General features: G+C 55.9%; 1 protein-coding gene across 1 annotated transcript in view; it reads left to right on the forward strand.

The window, feature by feature from the left end:
• LOC140720321 (NACHT, LRR and PYD domains-containing protein 3-like) overlaps positions 1-12,468 on the forward strand; it is a 77,540-nt gene extending 65,072 nt beyond the window's left edge. Inside the window, exon 5 of the mRNA XM_073035185.1 lies at positions 10,727-12,468. Coding sequence (XP_072891286.1) covers positions 10,727-12,468 — 1,742 coding nt within the window. The remainder of the gene's footprint in view (positions 1-10,726) is intronic.
• The last annotated feature ends 1,030 nt before the right edge of the window (positions 12,469-13,498 follow it).

The raw sequence follows: 13,498 nt of genomic DNA on the forward strand, positions 1-13,498 counted from the left end.
GTCCTGACACACTGTGAGAACACACACCCGACAGGGTCCTGACACACAGTGAGACCCCACACACCCCTGACAGGGTCCTGATACACTGTGAGATCCCACAAACCCCTGACAGGGTCCTGATACACTGTGAGATCCCACACACCCCTGACAGGGTCCTGACTCACTGTGACACCCCACACACCCCTGACAGGGTCCTGACACACTGTGAGACACCACACACCCCTGTCAGGGTCCTGACACACTGTGAGAACCCACACACTCCTGACAGGGTCCTGACATACTGTGAGACACCACAAACCCCTGACAGGGTCCTGGCACACTGTGAGACCCCACACACCCCTGACAGGGTCCTGACACACTGTGAGACCCCACACACTCCTGACAGGGTCCTGACACACTGTGAGACCCCATATACTCCTGACAGGGTCCTGGCACACTGTGAGACCCCACACACCCCTGACAGGGTCCTGACACACTGTGAGACACCACACACCCCTGACAGGGACCTGACACACTGTGAGACACCACACACCCGTGACAGGGTCCTGACACACTGTGAGACACCACAAACATCTGACAGGGTCCTGACACAGTGTGAGACCCCACACATCCTTGACAGGGTCCCGAACGACTGAGAGACGCCACACCCCTTACATGGTCCTAACACACCGAGAGACAGCACACCCTCCTAAGAGGATCCTGATAAACAGTGAGACCCCACACACCCCTGACAGGGTCCTGACACACTGTGAGTCCCCACATACCCCTGACCGGGTCCTGACACACTGTGAGTCCCCACATACCCCTGACAGGGTCCTGACACACTGTGATGCCCCACAAACTCATTTTAGGTTCCTGACACACTGCGAGACCCCACATACCCCTGACAGGATCCTGACACACTGTGATGCCCCACATACCCCTGACAGGGTCCTGACACACTGTGATGCCCCACAAACTCATTTTAGCTTCCTGACACACTGCGAGACCCCACACATCCCTGACAGGGTCCTGGCACACTGTGAGTCCCCACACACCCCTGACAGGGTCCTTACACACTGTGAGACCCCACACACCCCTGACAGGGTCCTGACACACTGTGAGCCCCCACACACCCCTGACAGGGTCCTGACACACTGTGAGTCCCCACACACCCCTGACAGGGTCCTGACACACTGTGAGACCGCACACACCCCTGACAGGGTCCTGACACACTGTGAGTCCCCACACACCCCTGACAGGGTCCTGACACACTGTGAGTCCCCACACACCCCTGACCGGGTCCTGACACACTGTGAGACTCCACACACCCCTGACAGGGTCCTGTCACACTGTGAGACTCCACACACCCCTGACAGGGTCCTGACACACGATGAGACACCACACACCCCTGACAGGGTCCTGACACACTGTGAGACACCACACACCCCTGACAGGGTCCTGGCACACTGTGAGACACCACATACCCCTGACAGGGTCCTGACACACTGTGAGACACCACACACCCCTGACAGGGACCTGACACACTGTGAGAACCCAAACACACCTGACAGGGTCCTGATACACTGGGAGAGGGCACACACCCCTGACAGGTTCCTGACACACTGTGAGATCCCACACACCCCTGACAGTGTCCTGACACACAGTGAGACCCCACACACACCTGACAGGGTCCTGACACACTGTGAGATCCCACACACACCTGACAGGGTCCTGACACACTGTGATGCCCCACAAACTCATCTTAGGTTCCTGACACACTGCGAGACCCCACACATCCCTGACAGGGTCCTGGCAGACTGTGAGTCCCCACACACCCCTGACAGGGTCCTTACACACTGTGAGACCCCACACACCCCTGACAGGGTCCTGACACACTGTGAGTCCCCACACACCCCTGACAGGGTCCTGACACACTGTGAGTCCCCACACACCCCTGACAGGGTCCTGACACACTGTGAGACCGCACACACCTCTGACAGGGTCCTGACACACTGTGAGTCCCCACACACCCCTGACAGGGTCCTGACACACTGTGAGTCCCCACACACCCCTGACCGGGTCCTGACACACTGTGAGACTCCACACACCCCTGACAGGGTCCTGACACACTGTGAGACTCCACACACCCCTGACAGGGTCCTGACACACGTTGAGACACCACACACCCCTGACAGGGTCCTGACACACTGTGAGACACCACACACCCCTGACAGGGTCCTGGCACACTGTGAGACACCACATACCCCTGACAGGGTCCTGACACACTGTGAGACACCACACACCCCTGACAGGGACCTGACACACTGTGAGAACCTAAACACACCTGACAGGGTCCTGATACACTGGGAGAGGGCACACACCCCTGACAGGTTCCTGACACACTGTGAGATCCCACACACCCCTGACAGTGTCCTGACACACAGTGAGACCCCACACACACCTGACAGGGTCCTGACACACTGTGAGATCCCACACACACCTGACAGGGTCCTGACACACTGTGAGATCCCACACACCCCTGACAGGGTCCTGACACACAGTGAGACCCCACACACTCCTGACAGGGTCCTGACACACTGTGAGATCCCACACATCCATGACAGAGTCCTGACACACGGTGAGACCCCACACACCCGTGACAGGGTCTGATACACGGTGAGACACGACACACCACTGACAGGTTCCTGACACACTGTGAGACACCACACATCCCTGTCAGGGTCCTGATACACTGTGTGACCCCACGCACACCTGACAGGGTCCGGACACACTGTGATGCCCCACAAACTCATTTTAGGTTACTGACACACTGCGAGACCCCACTCATCCCTGACAGGGTCCTGACACACTGTAAGACACCACACACCCCTGACAGGGTCCTGGCACACAGTGAGACACCACACATCCCTGACAGGGTCCTGACACACGATGAGACACCACACACCCCTGACAGGGTCCTGACACACTGTGAGACACCACACACCCCTGACAGGGACCTGACACACTGTGAGAACCCAAACACACCTGACAGGGTCCTGATACACTGGGAGAGGGCACACACCCCTGACAGGTTACTGACACACTGCGAGACCCCACTCATCCCTGACAGGGTCCTGACACACTGTAAGACACCACACACCCCTGACAGGGTCCTGGCACACAGTGAGACACCACACATCCCTGACAGGGTCCTGACACACGATGAGACACCACACACCCCTGACAGGGTCCTGACACACTGTGAGACACCACACACCCCTGACAGGGACCTGACACACTGTGAGAACCCAAACACACCTGACAGGGTCCTGATACACTGGGAGAGGGCACACACCCCTGACAGGTTCCTGACACACTGTGAGATCCCACACACCCCTGACAGTGTCCTGACACACAGTGAGACCCCACACACACCTGACAGGGTCCTGACACACTGTGAGATCCCACACACCCCTGACAGGGTCCTGACACACAGTGAGACCCCACACACTCCTGACAGGGTCCTGACACACGGTGAGACCCCACACACCCGTGACAGGGTCTGATACACTATGAGACACGACACACCACTGACAGGTTACTGACACACTGTGAGACACCACACACCCCTGACAGGGTCCTGACACACTGTGAGACACCACACACCCCTGACAGGGACCTGACACACTGTGAGACACCACACACCCGTGACAGGGTCCTGACACACTGTGAGACACCACAAACATCTGACAGGGTCCTGACACAGTGTGAGATCCAACACACCCCTGACAGTGTCTGACACACTGTGACACCCCACACACCCGACAGGGTCCTGACACACTGTGAGAACACACACCCGACAGGGTCCTGACACACTGTGATGCCCCACAAACTCATTTTAGGTTCCTGACACACTGCGAGACCCCACATACCCCTGACAGGATCCTGACACACTGTGATGCCCCACATACCCCTGACAGGGTCCTGACACACTGTGATGCCCCACAAACTCATTTTAGCTTCCTGACACACTGCGAGACCCCACACATCCCTGACAGGGTCCTGGCACACTGTGAGTCCCCACACACCCCTGACAGGGTCCTTACACACTGTGAGACCCCACACACCCCTGACAGGGTCCTGCACACTGTGAGCCCCCACACACCCCTGACAGGGTCCTGACACACTGTGAGTCCCCACACACCCCTGACAGGGTCCTGACACACTGTGAGACCGCACACACCCCTGACAGGGTCCTGACACACTGTGAGTCCCCACACACCCCTGACAGGGTCCTGACACACTGTGAGTCCCCACACACCCCTGACCGGGTCCTGACACACTGTGAGACTCCACACACCCCTGACAGGGTCCTGACACACTGTGAGACTCCACACACCCCTGACAGGGTCCTGACACACGATGAGACACCACACACCCCTGACAGGGTCCTGACACACTGTGAGACACCACACAACCCTGACAGGGTCCTGGCACACTGTGAGACACCACATACCCCTGACAGGGTCCTGACACACTGTGAGACACCACACACCCCTGACAGGGACCTGACACACTGTGAGAACCCAAACACACCTGACAGGGTCCTGATACACTGGGAGAGGGCACACACCCCTGACAGGTTCCTGACACACTGTGAGATCCCACACACCCCTGACAGTGTCCTGACACACAGTGAGACCCCACACACACCTGACAGGGTCCTGACACACTGTGAGATCCCACACACACCTGACAGGGTCCTGACACACTGTGAGATCCCACACACCCCTGACAGGGTCCTGACACGCAGTGAGACCCCACACACTCCTGACAGGGTCCTGACACACTGTGATGCCCCACAAACTCATCTTAGGTTCCTGACACACTGCGAGACCCCACACATCCCTGACAGGGTCCTGGCACACTGTGAGTCCCCACACACCCCTGACAGGGTCCTTGCACACTGTGAGACCCCACACACCCCTGACAGGGTCCTGACACACTGTGAGTCCCCACACACCCCTGACAGGGTCCTGACACACTGTGAGTCCCCACACACCCCTGACAGGGTCCTGACACACTGTGAGACCGCACACACCTCTGACAGGGTCCTGACACACTGTGAGTCCCCACACACCCCTGACAGGGTCCTGACACACTGTGAGTCCCCACACACCCCTGACCGGGTCCTGACACACTGTGAGACTCCACACACCCCTGACAGGGTCCTGACACACTGTGAGACTCCACACACCCCTGACAGGGTCCTGACACACGTTGAGACACCACACACCCCTGACAGGGTCCTGACACACTGTGAGACACCACACACCCCTGACAGGGTCCTGGCACACTGTGAGACACCACATACCCCTGACAGGGTCCTGACACACTGTGAGACACCACACACCCCTGACAGGGACCTGACACACTGTGAGAACCTAAACACACCTGACAGGGTCCTGATACACTGGGAGAGGGCACACACCCCTGACAGGTTCCTGACACACTGTGAGATCCCACACACCCCTGACATTGTCCTGACACACAGTGAGACCCCACACACACCTGACAGGGTCCTGACACACTGTGAGATCCCACACACACCTGACAGGGTCCTGACACACTGTGAGATCCCACACACCCCTGACAGGGTCCTGACACACAGTGAGACCCCACACACTCCTGACAGGGTCCTGACACACTGTGAGATCCCACACATCCATGACAGAGTCCTGACACACGGTGAGACCCCACACACCCGTGACAGGGTCTGATACACGGTGAGACACGACACACCACTGACAGGTTCCTGACACACTGTGAGACACCACACATCCCTGTCAGGGTCCTGATACACTGTGTGACCCCACGCACACCTGACAGGGTCCGGACACACTGTGATGCCCCACAAACTCATTTTAGGTTACTGACACACTGCGAGACCCCACTCATCCCTGACAGGGTCCTGACACACTGTAAGACACCACACACCCCTGACAGGGTCCTGGCACACAGTGAGACACCACACATCCCTGACAGGGTCCTGACACACGATGAGACACCACACACCCCTGACAGGGTCCTGACACACTGTGAGACACCACACACCCCTGACAGGGACCTGACACACTGTGAGAACCCAAACACACCTGACAGGGTCCTGATACACTGGGAGAGGGCACACACCCCTGACAGGTTCCTGACACACTGTGAGATCCCACACACCCCTGACAGTGTCCTGACACACAGTGAGACCCCACACACACCTGACAGGGTCCTGACACACTGTGAGATCCCACACACCCCTGACAGGGTCCTGACACACAGTGAGACCCCACACACTCCTGACAGGGTCCTGACACACGGTGAGACCCCACACACCCGTGACAGGGTCTGATACACTGTGAGACACGACACACCACTGACAGGTTACTGACACACTGTGAGACACCACACACCCCTGACAGGGTCCTGACACACTGTGAGACACCACACACCCCTGACAGGGACCTGACACACTGTGAGACACCACACACCCGTGACAGGGTCCTGACACACTGTGAGACACCACAAACATCTGACAGGGTCCTGACACAGTGTGAGATCCAACACACCCCTGACAGTGTCTGACACACTGTGACACCCCACACACCCCTGACAGGGTCCTGACACACTGTGAGAACACACACCCGACAGGGTCCTGACACACAGTGAGACCCCACACACCCCTGACAGGGTCCTGATACACTGTGAGATCCCACAAACCCCTGACAGGGTCCTGATACACTGTGAGATCCCACACACCCCTGACAGGGTCCTGACTCACTGTGACACCCCACACACCCCTGACAGGGTCCTGACACACTGTGAGACACCACACACCCCTGTCAGGGTCCTGACACACTGTGAGAACCCACACACTCCTGACAGGGTCCTGACATACTGTGAGACACCACAAACCCCTGACAGGGTCCTGGCACACTGTGAGACCCCACACACCCCTGACAGGGTCCTGACACACTGTGAGACCCCACACACTCCTGACAGGGTCCTGACACACTGTGAGACCCCATATACTCCTGACAGGGTCCTGGCACACTGTGAGACCCCACACACCCCTGACAGGGTCCTGACACACTGTGAGACACCACACACCCCTGACAGGGACCTGACACACTGTGAGACACCACACACCCGTGACAGGGTCCTGACACACTGTGAGACACCACAAACATCTGACAGGGTCCTGACACAGTGTGAGACCCCACACATCCTTGACAGGGTCCCGAACGACTGAGAGACGCCACACCCCTTACATGGTCCTAACACACCGAGAGACAGCACACCCTCCTAAGAGGATCCTGACAAACAGTGAGACCCCACACACCCCTGACAGGGTCCTGACACACTGTGAGTCCCCACATACCCCTGACCGGGTCCTGACACACTGTGAGTCCCCACATACCCCTGACAGGGTCCTGACACACTGTGATGCCCCACAAACTCATTTTAGGTTCCTGACACACTGCGAGACCCCACATACCCCTGACAGGATCCTGACACACTGTGATGCCCCACATACCCCTGACAGGGTCCTGACACACTGTGATGCCCCACAAACTCATTTTAGCTTCCTGACACACTGCGAGACCCCACACATCCCTGACAGGGTCCTGGCACACTGTGAGTCCCCACACACCCCTGACAGGGTCCTTACACACTGTGAGACCCCACACACCCCTGACAGGGTCCTGACACACTGTGAGCCCCCACACACCCCTGACAGGGTCCTGACACACTGTGAGTCCCCACACACCCCTGACAGGGTCCTGACACACTGTGAGACCGCACACACCCCTGACAGGGTCCTGACACACTGTGAGTCCCCACACACCCCTGACAGGGTCCTGACACACTGTGAGTCCCCACACACCCCTGACCGGGTCCTGACACACTGTGAGACTCCACACACCCCTGACAGGGTCCTGTCACACTGTGAGACTCCACACACCCCTGACAGGGTCCTGACACACGATGAGACACCACACACCCCTGACAGGGTCCTGACACACTGTGAGACACCACACACCCCTGACAGGGTCCTGGCACACTGTGAGACACCACATACCCCTGACAGGGTCCTGACACACTGTGAGACACCACACACCCCTGACAGGGACCTGACACACTGTGAGAACCCAAACACACCTGACAGGGTCCTGATACACTGGGAGAGGGCACACACCCCTGACAGGTTCCTGACACACTGTGAGATCCCACACACCCCTGACAGTGTCCTGACACACAGTGAGACCCCACACACACCTGACAGGGTCCTGACACACTGTGAGATCCCACACACACCTGACAGGGTCCTGACACACTGTGATGCCCCACAAACTCATCTTAGGTTCCTGACACACTGCGAGACCCCACACATCCCTGACAGGGTCCTGGCAGACTGTGAGTCCCCACACACCCCTGACAGGGTCCTTACACACTGTGAGACCCCACACACCCCTGACAGGGTCCTGACACACTGTGAGTCCCCACACACCCCTGACAGGGTCCTGACACACTGTGAGTCCCCACACACCCCTGACAGGGTCCTGACACACTGTGAGACCGCACACACCTCTGACAGGGTCCTGACACACTGTGAGTCCCCACACACCCCTGACAGGGTCCTGACACACTGTGAGTCCCCACACACCCCTGACCGGGTCCTGACACACTGTGAGACTCCACACACCCCTGACAGGGTCCTGACACACTGTGAGACTCCACACACCCCTGACAGGGTCCTGACACACGTTGAGACACCACACACCCCTGACAGGGTCCTGACACACTGTGAGACACCACACACCCCTGACAGGGTCCTGGCACACTGTGAGACACCACATACCCCTGACAGGGTCCTGACACACTGTGAGACACCACACACCCCTGACAGGGACCTGACACACTGTGAGAACCTAAACACACCTGACAGGGTCCTGATACACTGGGAGAGGGCACACACCCCTGACAGGTTCCTGACACACTGTGAGATCCCACACACCCCTGACAGTGTCCTGACACACAGTGAGACCCCACACACACCTGACAGGGTCCTGACACACTGTGAGATCCCACACACACCTGACAGGGTCCTGACACACTGTGAGATCCCACACACCCCTGACAGGGTCCTGACACACAGTGAGACCCCACACACTCCTGACAGGGTCCTGACACACTGTGAGATCCCACACATCCATGACAGAGTCCTGACACACGGTGAGACCCCACACACCCGTGACAGGGTCTGATACACGGTGAGACACGACACACCACTGACAGGTTCCTGACACACTGTGAGACACCACACATCCCTGTCAGGGTCCTGATACACTGTGTGACCCCACGCACACCTGACAGGGTCCGGACACACTGTGATGCCCCACAAACTCATTTTAGGTTACTGACACACTGCGAGACCCCACTCATCCCTGACAGGGTCCTGACACACTGTAAGACACCACACACCCCTGACAGGGTCCTGGCACACAGTGAGACACCACACATCCCTGACAGGGTCCTGACACACGATGAGACACCACACACCCCTGACAGGGTCCTGACACACTGTGAGACACCACACACCCCTGACAGGGACCTGACACACTGTGAGAACCCAAACACACCTGACAGGGTCCTGATACACTGGGAGAGGGCACACACCCCTGACAGGTTCCTGACACACTGTGAGATCCCACACACCCCTGACAGTGTCCTGACACACAGTGAGACCCCACACACACCTGACAGGGTCCTGACACACTGTGAGATCCCACACACCCCTGACAGGGTCCTGACACACAGTGAGACCCCACACACTCCTGACAGGGTCCTGACACACGGTGAGACCCCACACACCCGTGACAGGGTCTGATACACTGTGAGACACGACACACCACTGACAGGTTCCTGACACACTGTGAGACACCACACACCCCTGACAGGGTCCTGACACACTGTGAGACACCACACACCCCTGACAGGGACCTGACACACTGTGAGACACCACACACCCGTGACAGGGTCCTGACACACTGTGAGACACCACAAACATCTGACAGGGTCCTGACACAGTGTGAGATCCAACACACCCCTGACAGTGTCTGACACACTGTGACACCCCACACACCCCTGACAGGGTCCTGACACACTGTGAGAACACACACCCGACAGGGTCCTGACACACAGTGAGACCACACACACATTGGCCAGGGTCCTGACACACTGTGAGGCCCAACACCACTTACATGGTCCTAACACACAGAGAGACTCCACACACTCCTGACAGGATCCAAACACACTTTGAGTTTCAGTCACAGAGTGAGACACCACACACCCATGACAGGATCCGATTAAAAGTTTATTCCACAGAAGAAAATGACAGTTATGACAGTCGTGGGAGATTATTCGGTACAGGACAGTCGTCGGTCAGTAAACTACAAGGGAAATAGTGACCTTCACAGCACAGTTAATGTGGAAATGTGATGATCGGATTTTTATCTAGACCAGGCCTCCCTGTCCATTTTGGGGTCTGTTAATCAAATTTACTTTACTGTAGGAACATCCATTGACGAATCCATTAATGCAATAGCTTTGAGCTAACTCTTGTGTGCTTAAATACTGAGTTCTGAGTTGAGGCATCTAACAGTTTGTCCACTGTCTGTTCCTATGGAAGATGTTCAACAGAAACACAAGGAGACTCTGAGGGCACAAACTGAAACACTGAGAGTGAACACGATCCTGATGAGGGAGAAGGTGAAGGTTTTCCAGCTGGTTGATCGATACGCTGAGCTCACGGTCATTTCTACTGTTCGAGATCGGAGAGTGGTGGAACATGAGCTGCTGGCAAGAGGCAGAGACCACGAGGAGTGGAGAGAGAAACATCTCCAAGGAGAGCTGGAAAAAATCCGGACTGTTCAGTTGTTCCAGAGCAGGTTTTCCCGGAGTAAATCCAAATCTGGGAGTTCGGCAGCAGTGGCTGGAGTGCCGGGGATCGGGAAAACAACGATGGTTCAAAAGATTGTTCATGACTGGGCCACGGGGAAAATATACCAACAGTTCCAGTTTGTCTTCAGTTTCAAATTCCGGGATTTAAACTCCATTAACAACAGAATAAACCTGAGGGAACTGATTCTGGATCAGTATCCTTACTTTGGGAATTTCCTGAGAGAGGTCTGGAGGAACCCAGAGGGATTGCTATTTTTATTCGATGGTTTGGATGAATTCAAGCACAGAATCGATTTTGCAGACAGCCGGAGAGACTCAGAACCCAAGCACCAGTGTCCAGATCCCGAGTGGTGGTGTGAAGTGTCTGACATTGTGTACAGTTTAATCCAGGGCAAGCTGCTCCCAGGGTGTTCAGTGCTGGTGACCACCCGTCCCACTGCGTTACATTTATTGCAAAACGCTCAGATCGGTATCCAGGCTGAAATCCTGGGATTTTCTGGTGAGGAACGGAAGAAATACTTCATCAGGCATTTTGAAGATCAGACGGTGGCAGAAGCTGTTTTCAAACATGTGAAGGAGAACGAGATCCTCTACACCATGAGCTACAACCCCTCCTACTGCTGGATCCTCGCTCTGGTACTGGGCCCCTTCTTCACACAAAGAGTCAGGGACCCGCAGCGAGTTCCCAAGACCATCACCCAACTGTACTCCTACTATATTTACAACATCCTGAAAAACCACGGCCGTGAGATTGAGAACCCCCGTGATGTGTTACTCAGGGTTGGTCAGATGGCCTTCGGAGGAGTGTCCGAGAAGAAGATTGTGTTTAGAGATGGAGATTTGATCAAGTACAATCTGCAGCCTTCCCAGTTCCTGTCTGGGTTCCTGATGGAGCTTTTGGAGAGAGAGGATTCTGCCCGGAGCGTGGTGTACACATTCCCACACCTCACCATCCAAGAGTTTGTAGCTGCAGTCGCACAATTCCTGAATCCACATCCCGGGGATATCCTGATATTCCTCACTGAAGTCCACAACACGAGAGATGGGCGATTTGAGGTATTTCTCCGTTTTGTTGCTGGACTCTCCAACCCAATGACAGCTCGGGGCCTGGAGGAGTTTCTGGGTCCATTTCCTCATCAAACAACCTGCCGGGTGATTGACTGGGTGAAGAACGAGGTTAAACGTCAGAGTAGAAACACGGGGAGTGAAGCTGGTAAAAGGAGCCTCCTGAACACATTGCACTACCTGTTTGAGTCTCAGAATCGTGGACTGGCTCAGGCCGCATTGGGATCTGTGGAAACACTTTCATTCAGTGGAATGACACTGACTCCGATTGACTGCGCGGTCCTGTCTCATGCCATCAGACTCTGTGATACAATTAAACACCTCGACCTGGGGAACTGCCGCATTCAGTGTGAAGGAATCCAGCGGCTGGGACCCGGGCTTCACAAGTGCCAGGAGTTGGGGTAACTTGATTTATCTCTCACTCTGAACTGTGAAACTGTCTCATTGTGCTGTTTCAATGTAAAGTAATTTTGGTAAATTTGTAGTAAATCAGATTGTGATGAATTGTGACAAATGACCAGGGGATTGGTCAGTAATTCCCCAATGATGGGAGGATTCTGTGGTTCCTTGTGAAGGGATGTTGGAGACTTCATCAGATCAGTGAACAACGGCCATTGGTTTAATGGTAGTAAATCACAGGAATGGCCGTGTTTCTCGCCGCCTGTGACACGTCCATTGACAATGTTCCTTCTCACTGTTACTGACACCCAGACCGACACTGACTGCAGCAGGTGGGTCAGAAATTCACACCCTCTTCCCGGTGAGGGACAAGAGACCGTCAGCAGACTGTCCCAGTGAGAAGGAAAGAAATACCATTGTGAGATTGTCCTCCCCTGCCCTTCCCCGTGTGTGACTTTGCTCACTTCCAGATACGCAAAGAGCGAGGGCCATTCTCCTCTGTTCAGACCCAACACACACGTACAAAAAATTTCCGCATCCTCTCGTCTTGTAGGATTATCCTCCTGTGGGACCTCTCATCCCAATCCCCCATTCATTCTTTGGAATCTCGCCCCCATCCCCATTCCTCCTGTGGGCTCTCTATTACTCTTTCCTCATCCTCCTGTGGGATGTCTTTTCCACACCCCCCCCCCTTCCTGTGAGATCTCTCTTCCCCATCCCTCTTCCCCTTGTGGGATCTCTCCTCCCCATCCCTCTTCCTCCTGTGAGGTCTCTCTTCCCCATCTCCCTTTCACCTATGAGATCGCTCTTCCCCTTCCCCCATCCTTCTATGGATTTCTCTTCCCCATCCCTTCCTGCTGTTGGAACTCTCTTCCCAATCCCACACCCTCCTGTGGGAACTCTCTTCAACATCTCTACTCCTCCTGGCCGATCTCTCAACCCCTTCCCACTTCATCCTGTTTAATCTATCTCTATATCCCCCTTCCTCCTGTGGGATCTCTCTTCCCCATCCCTCTTCCTCCTGTGGGAACTCTCT

The sequence above is a fragment of the Hemitrygon akajei genome, unplaced genomic scaffold, assembly GCF_048418815.1.
Source record: "Hemitrygon akajei unplaced genomic scaffold, sHemAka1.3 Scf000041, whole genome shotgun sequence".
Classification (NCBI taxonomy): Eukaryota; Metazoa; Chordata; class Chondrichthyes; order Myliobatiformes; family Dasyatidae; genus Hemitrygon; species Hemitrygon akajei.